The sequence below is a fragment of the Trichosurus vulpecula genome, chromosome 1, assembly GCF_011100635.1.
Source record: "Trichosurus vulpecula isolate mTriVul1 chromosome 1, mTriVul1.pri, whole genome shotgun sequence".
Lineage (NCBI taxonomy): Eukaryota > Metazoa > Chordata > Mammalia > Diprotodontia > Phalangeridae > Trichosurus > Trichosurus vulpecula.
Window position 1 is genome coordinate 492,606,175 of NC_050573.1, and position 8,047 is coordinate 492,614,221.

The following is an 8,047-nucleotide window of genomic DNA, read 5'->3' on the forward strand; positions in this document are numbered from 1 at the left end:
GTCCACAAAGCAATCCAGGCAAATACCATGATGCCAGGCTACTCAGCAAAGTCTCCAGGGCAGACGTTCACAGTGAGTCCTGTCCTTCCCATTTTTTCTTATTTTCTAAGTACAAAAGTACTGCCTAATTTCACAGGGCAGCCAGCAGAGAGACGGCAGTTCCCCTCTCCCTGCTCTCTTCTCTTATCCAAATTCTGTATATGGATCAAATGTAAAGTTGGAGGGAAAAAGGCCAGTAAATCCTTACTATTACTGCATTTGCTCCATTTCATTTCTAAGATCTCCAAATATCCTTCTTAGTCATCCAGTCTCTTCAGTTTCCATAGGGAGGATAAAAGCTAAAACAATAGAAAATGTCTTTTAGTGACTTCTCTTGGGGGTGGTGTTGGTGTCAAGGTTAGCATTCCCCCTTATTGTGACCAAAGAACAGTGAGGAGGGTGCCTGACTACAGGGCTAGATCTAAATGGATAACCTTGGTAATAATAAGGGGGACACAAGGGGAGTAGCTATGAATTTTTAACCTGGCATAAAGGCACTCCAGGGCACACATTGTTTCACCCTAATTGCATTTCTTGGACTATTGAAAGCACTCTGTCTTTGGCCTTTTGCCTTGTAATGCATCTGAAGCGTGTGATTATGAGACCATGATGCATGTCCTGTCATGGTTTACCGCTTAATTAATTCCTATTGTAAAACTTAGGGTTATTGAGTACTAATGCTATTCTCCACCTTGCGAGCTTCTCATTTTGCAAATTGCATTCCATAAATGCTTGTGTGCTCTTTTGAGTGGATACATTCAAAGCAAAATTCACAGTGGACCAGGTTCCCATTCTAACTATATCTGTGGCTCTTCCATGTAACTTTGCTAATAAAGAACAAAAAAAGGTGATTCTGAGGTGTCTACACAGAAGTGGGTTTTGTCATCATTGTCATCATCTATTTATGTGTCTGAATAATAGGTAAAAAGAGCTAGACTTTTCACTTTCTTGTTGAAGAAGCCTTCCCAAGGCTCAAGGTACATGATAACAAAAACCATAGGATTATAGATTTTGAACTGTGAAGTACCTTTAAGACCATCTAGTCCAGTTGCCTCATTTTTAAAGGCTGATGAAGTTAAATGACTTGTTTTAAGATCACACAGATAGTAAGTGGCATAAGTGAGATTCCAACCCATGTCCTCTGACTACTCATCCATCCTTGGTTCTTTCCACTGTGCTGTGCTTCCACATTTCAATGGAAATGTGTAATAGAAGATGTGTATGACCATCTCAAGAGTTTCCCTGCTTGCAGGACCATTTTCCCCACTTAAAGAAATGCATGATACTTGTGTGTGTGTTCCAAAAGTATGTAAATGAAGAAAAGCTTGATTCACGCTAGGGCAAAACTAGCCAGAGCAGGGTTTCTTTACCTTATGATTGGTCCATGGATAGATTTCAGGGAGTCCATGAATTTTAATGGAGAGGGTGGGAATTAATATCTTTATTTTAATTAACTTTTGGTTTCCTTCCTAATTCTGTGTATTTTATTTCCCCATTTTAAAACATTATCCCAAGAGGGGCATCCTTAGTTTTCCCCAATGGGATGCACAGCACAAAAGAACTCTAGAACCACCGCAGTCCTATGAAGGAGTAACTATTGGTGTCACTATTGCGTGCCCATAAAGGAAGGACATTTCAAACCCCTCCGGGTGATCAGTCAAACACAAAGAAATTCTGATTTTAATGTAATACAAATGATGTTGACAATGATGGCAATGCTTTTACCTTTTTGTAATTAAGAATGGATGGAAACCACCTAAGTAGATTCATAGTTGAAAAAAAAGACACAACACAAAGCATGCGTTTTTCCCTGAAGAGTCTGACATGGCTGGAAGTAATCAGTCTCATATGTGTTCACATCCCCCATCATCTGAAAAATGAATTTCTTAGCTTACTTCCCTTCCTGCTCCCCCCTATAATCCTCTATTTTTTCATAAAATTACTCTGGATTTTGTTATTATTATTATTATTATGGGGAGGGACTTAAAGACAGATTAATTGTTGCAGTGTGATAAATGGAGGTAGAGCCACATTGTATAAACAGACTTGTACATTAATATATAAAAAGCAGAATGAGTGAGTCATGGGCATCTGTGTCATTGCAATACAACATTTTCATGTAGTGCTTCTAACATTCTGTCATGGTTCTTGGCAAAGCACCAAAACTTATTTTTCTTTATAGAGTATTTTTGACTTAATTGAAGATGGGTGTGCAAGCACTAATAACTCATACCGTTAATGTTGCTCCCTCTGGCAGGCAGTAATGAATTCCTTAGAAGGTTGCTGCTGTTTGTTTTGCTCTCTGGCACAACTGTGATGTATTCTTGTAGGCCCATAAAAACTTGAGCTTGTTTTAGTGAAATTTGTCAAATGCCCTTTATTTTTCTGTATACATGGATAAGAAGAGAGAAGGGATGAGAGGAAGAGATAAGTGAAAAAAAGAGAAAAAAGAATAAAGATTTGACAAGAGATAGAATAACGATCACTCCGACTGAATCTGAAAGTTTAAGAATTGATACTACACAACGAATATGGATAGACATGGGGAGAAATTTTTTCAATGACCATGTTTTATTGTTGCCTTAGCTGGCGTTTTTTAGGCATGCAATCCCTTATAACCTCTTCTCCAAGAGGCCCTAGTCTTCTGTCCCCTTAGTAACTTTTTTTAACCTTTCTCTTGATCATACCTAGTTTTTCTACCAACTTTTGACATCATAATGACCAGACTTATACATGATATTCCAGAAACCTGTTCAAAGTGTCAGTTAGCATAAAGAATGCCTACTGGTTCTCTCATGTCATGCACTGGGTTAGATACAAGTTAGATTAAATTCTAGTCTATTCATCATAATTAACATCCCTAAAATAGAGCTCTCATTCCTCATAAAGGATACCTTGGGATGCTTGGGATGAACCAATAAAATTCAAAAGCTTGGCTCTCTGCCCAAGGTGCCATATTGTTACTGTTAGTGTCTGGAGCCAGGAAAAAAGAATGACCAACATTTATTTATTGATTCATTTCATTTTCATCGATTCTTTCCAAGAAACTGAGACATACTAAAGTTAAGGCCAGTGCTAAAACATCACTGCTCTTAGCCTTAGAAAAGCTCTCTCTGCTATTTATTATCTGAGTAGAAAAATCATTTAAACCCTTGAACTTTATTTTCTCAATCTGTAAAATTAGGGTAATAATCCTTGTACTTATAAGTTTTGGTTATCTACCTAAAATTTAAAGTGGCAATTTTCTATAGCTAAATTTTATTATAGATGAGATTTCTCTCTTTAAGAGGAAGAAAAAGCCTTATCAACTGTAACCATTAAACTGGTTGTAGAAAGTAAGGATCACCGTATTGTCAGATAGAAATAGAACTGGAACAACTTGGGAGATAAAATATTGAATGCAGGCTGGGAAGGTTCTTTGCAAGTTGGGTGAATCACTTAAATGTTGCAGTGAAAATCCAGATCCATGAGCAACAGCTCTATGAAAATGAATGAGATATAGAAACTGCCCTAGCGCCAGAAGGGACTTTAGAGATCATCCAGTCCAACTTCTTCATTTTACCTTAAAGGAAACTGAAGCCCTAAGAGGTTAATTGAATCACTCCCAGGTAATATGAGTAGTGAGCCTGCATTTAAACTCATATCCTTTCATTCTGAATCAGGTGGTTCCCTCTCCTAACCCCTCCCCCTCACCATATTATGCTGCCTGCAGCATAATATACTGTAACTACATATATAACTACAGAGTTACCTTAAGGTATCAAGGTAAGATATTAATGTATTAAAATGATGAGTGTCCTAAGATAACAATAAGATTATAGTTCAGGCATTAGGGAATCCTTTAAACCTTCATTACTGTTGTATTGTTTTTCCTATCAAGAATCACTGACTTGAAGGGGAAATTGTTGTAGTTGAAATTAATTAAATACCCCCATGCTACAAATGAAAAGAATAGTGTGGTTTCAGCTTTCTTGTTGTTGCAGTGGGTGAGTTGAAAGTTTGTGTAAATTTGAAACTGAGACTGGGAAACATAATAACCCTTTACTTAATAAACATGAATTGTAATTGTATTTCCATTCTGTACTGTGAATTGAAGAAAGATGTGCCAGAGCAAGATAGGGAGTTGAGGGGAAAAAAAGAGTTATTTGGAGCAAGAAAGATAAGTAGAAGAGAGTGAAAGAAGCGAAAATAGCCAGGATCTACTCAAACAAATGTTTATGAAGCTCCTGTGATGCTAGGTAGGCCCTGGAGATATAATAAAGATGAGAACCATCACTTTGTTTTGACCTCAGAGTTCATAATTCAATAGATCCTAATCAACATATGCATTTCCCTTTCCATAATTACTTCCCACTGGGCTCTCAGTTCCTCTACAACTCAACTGCCTAGGCTTCTGCCTCATTGGGAGATAACTGATCTCTTTATTTCAGATGTTCACCCCCTCTTTTAAGTATGATGATTACCATTTTTCAATCAATCATAACTTATTGAATGAATCTCAGAATTTTTATTTGGATTCTGGAAATTAAATACTGACCCCCCAAATTCCTTGAAGCATGGTATAATCACATACTAGTTTTTCCTGACATTTTTTTCCCTTATATTCCTTTTAGTATCCCCACACTATAATTTTCCCACCTTTAGGGGGAAGAGTGCCAAGTAGATATACATAGAGAGTATACTGGTGTACGGTTTTTTTTTTTTAAAGCTGGTTATGCATTTTAAAGGGTATGAATGACAAATGGTATTCAGTTGCTGATAGTAAACACAGTATATCTCTCCTTAAATGGCAGACTTGCCAGTGAATACAGGTCAATAGATGTGCCTCAGATGTGCTCCTCCCTGTAGGGTCTTCTTGGTGCAAATAAAATGTTCACCGTCAATTATTCACTCTTCTTGATTTCTATAGAAATACATCAGGACATAAGGAATCTCTGTGGCTATTGACCTAAAAGTGTGTCTCCATCTTTCCCAATTTTCCCCTGTTTTTATCTCCTGCTCATTTCTAAAATTTTCTCCTTTTTTTACTTTGCCAGATTGTAAACCTTATAGAAGAAACTGGACACTTTCATATCACGAACACAACCTTTGACTTTGACCTTTGCTCTCTGGATAAAACCACAGTCCGTAAACTACAGAGTTACCTGGAAACATCTGGAACATCCTGAGGATACAGCAACTGGATACATCGAAAACTATCGGGGCTCTTTCTTTTTTTTTTTGGTTGTGGTTTTTTTTTTTAATGAAACACTCAGAATGATGCAACCAAAAGGAAAAAAATAAAAATGAAACAACCCTCTTCAGCTTTATTTTTCTTTAAAGCCAGTCATCATCTCTTGATAAAGGAGAGAGGTTAAGTGACAAGACTCAGAGGATCGCTCTTCTTACCAAGGAAATACTCCAGAAGAGTTAGCCTGGATAGCCTTGAAAAAATTTCAAAACAAAACAAAAAAACTCGTTCTTAATGAATGTGTATGGTATCATGTATCTCTCTGTGGGGTTCCCTTCCACAAGATGAATACATGTTCAACACACTGCCTTATAACGGATCTATTTATTATTGCATACAGCTATTCTAATGTCATTGAGGGAATGACACTACCAGATGTAATAACTACTCGAGTCCCACCTATGCTCCTTTGATGCAGGACCAGTGCCCAGTGACCTTACCCATTTTTATGCCACTTACTGATGACTTTTCTTAGTCACTTGAAATGTTACAATCTTGTTTCTCTGTCTTTTTTTTTTCTCTCCCAGTTCTGGAAGCAAAATACCAATTGGGAAGGAGGAGGGACCAAACAGTAGTACTGATTTTCTTTGGGGTCTTTCTGCTTTGAGTTGGATCCAGTCTATTTGTATCCATACATTGATCTTGGATCATGGTAGAAAATGCACCAGATAGGACCATGTGATTTGCTCTCTAGCCTTAGTCAATAAACCAGTAAGACTTTTTTTGAACAAATAAAAAAATGAAAAACAAAAAGTGTTACTGTAAACCGTCCCAAATCCAGCATTGTTGACTTGTCATCAACATTCTCATGTCTGTTTATCTGGAAGTGAAGGCATTCCACAGGATCATTAATTTTTTTTAAGGAAAAAAATGAATACTGGTCCTGTTTTCTAAAGAAACTTTGTAGAAAATTCTTAATTTGGAACTACTTATTAGTTGGAATTTTCAACACTACTGCTGCCCATATGTTACCTACCTTTTTCATAAAACTGGGATAAGAGAGTTTTGTTTGTTTAACACAATCTACTTAGACTTTTTTTTAACCTTCGAACAATTAAAATCCTTTCTTTGAAAAAAATTCTTTGTTGTTCTACAATGACATTAGATTATGGACTGACTTGCAGTTTCAGCAGTTCAGTAGCTATTTAGGTAGCACACTTGTGTTTCCAGAAGAATTTCTTCAGTTGCTGAAAAGAGGGTGATTGTTTCATTATCTGATGAACCCTTACGTTTAAACCAGGAGGGACTCTGTCCTGTGACGTGTAAAACAAAGCAGATGATTTTTTTTCAAAGGTGGGGGGAAGGCCAAAAATACTTTTGACGCTGTTATTCCATCCTCTCCATGGATCCCCTAAGTCCTTGTTTTAGGACTTCATCCCTCTGAAAGGAAGAGGAATAAAGAAATACTTCTGGATCCAAAGGTTTGTTCAGTGGATCGGCTTTAAGGAAACATGATGCTTGTTGATAGATCAGTATCTCTCATGTTTACTTACATGCCAGATACCGTCTTTTACATATTGGGATTAGTGTCTGTATAGTAAGTGGTATTTCCAGGCGTCCATTAATGTAAATGCGGATTCATAGTGGAGTTATTTCTACATAATCAAAATTGGAATTTTTTTCATTGTTTCTTTACGTCCAAAGAGAAGACTTTGTTTTTTTTTTTTCTTTAAAAAAAAATCTTAAATTATGATTCAAACCATGCTCCATGGAAGGTCTCTGTAAGGCTTCTTCCAAAAGAACAAGTGTACTTTTTTCAGTAATGTTATGACTCTTAATGATGATTGGCATGAAACTTACTTGAAGCATTTGTTGTTGTTGAGTCCACATTTCAATGTGCAATTGCAGAAGAATCTTCTTTCTGAATCATTTTGGACATTTGGTGGTTGATGTTGGGTTTTGTGTAGGTTTGGCTCTTTTTTTTTTTTAACATTGTGGGGCTAGGGGAGGGTCAATGTTTATATGAAACCGTTTGCAAATTTTCAAAGCAATCTTTAAGAAAAATGTTGAACTCCTAGTACACAGTCAACTTGGTATCTTTTTATTAGTTAAACCCAATACTTACATATGTAGTTTGGACCATTTTGACTTTTCTAACTAAATTTTGTGGCAAAAACTCAGAATTTGGGGAGGGGAATTACTTTGCATCCCTTTTATAGAACTGTTATTTACATAAAGACATTTCATCTATGAACTTAATAATAGCCAAGCACAAAGAAAATATAAGTAATGTTCCCAAGGGAGAGATGGGAAAAATTAAAAGGTACCTACTTTGGGGATGAGCTTAGATCCACAGATAGGAAATTCATTAATTGCCTTGAAAACATTGCCAAAATGAAGAGTCTCTGATCTGTTGTTAAAATTGGGAAGAATGTAACTATTCCCTGTTCTTGGTGATAGCAAATTGAGTTTTCCACAAAATTTTGATAGAACAAGAGTCATGCGGTGTTGATCTTTTTTAAAAAAAGTTTTACATTAGCTATTTTCATCTAATTTTGTATGCAGAAACAATAAATCCTTTTTTCAATTATTTACAATTAGTCATACTTCTCTTAAAGTAACCCACATAGAGCTATCACATTTATAAATGCTTATCTTGAGAATTTGTTAAAATGTTGTTTAGCATGCACTTTATGCTGGTAATAGTAACTTTGATATTTTAACTACAACATGGTGTTTCTTGGGTGGGGTGGGGGGAATTAGTCACGTATTTTTATGCATTTAACATATATGTAAAAGCTTCCACTGCTGTGCTATTCCTCTGTTCTTTACCATGAT

At 36.3% G+C, this 8,047-nt stretch overlaps 1 protein-coding gene across 4 annotated transcripts in view; it reads left to right on the forward strand.

The window, feature by feature from the left end:
- Positions 1 to 7,801, forward strand: part of MLLT3 (MLLT3 super elongation complex subunit) — a 297,894-nt gene extending 290,093 nt beyond the window's left edge. For all 4 annotated transcript variants that reach the window (XM_036738103.1, XM_036738120.1, XM_036738112.1 and 1 more), the window contains one exon: positions 5,076 to 7,801. In XM_036738103.1, the coding sequence (XP_036593998.1) occupies positions 5,076 to 5,207 (132 nt within the window). In that variant the 3' untranslated portion in view covers positions 5,208 to 7,801. The remainder of the gene's footprint in view (positions 1 to 5,075) is intronic.
- Positions 7,802 to 8,047: the final 246 nt, after the last annotated feature.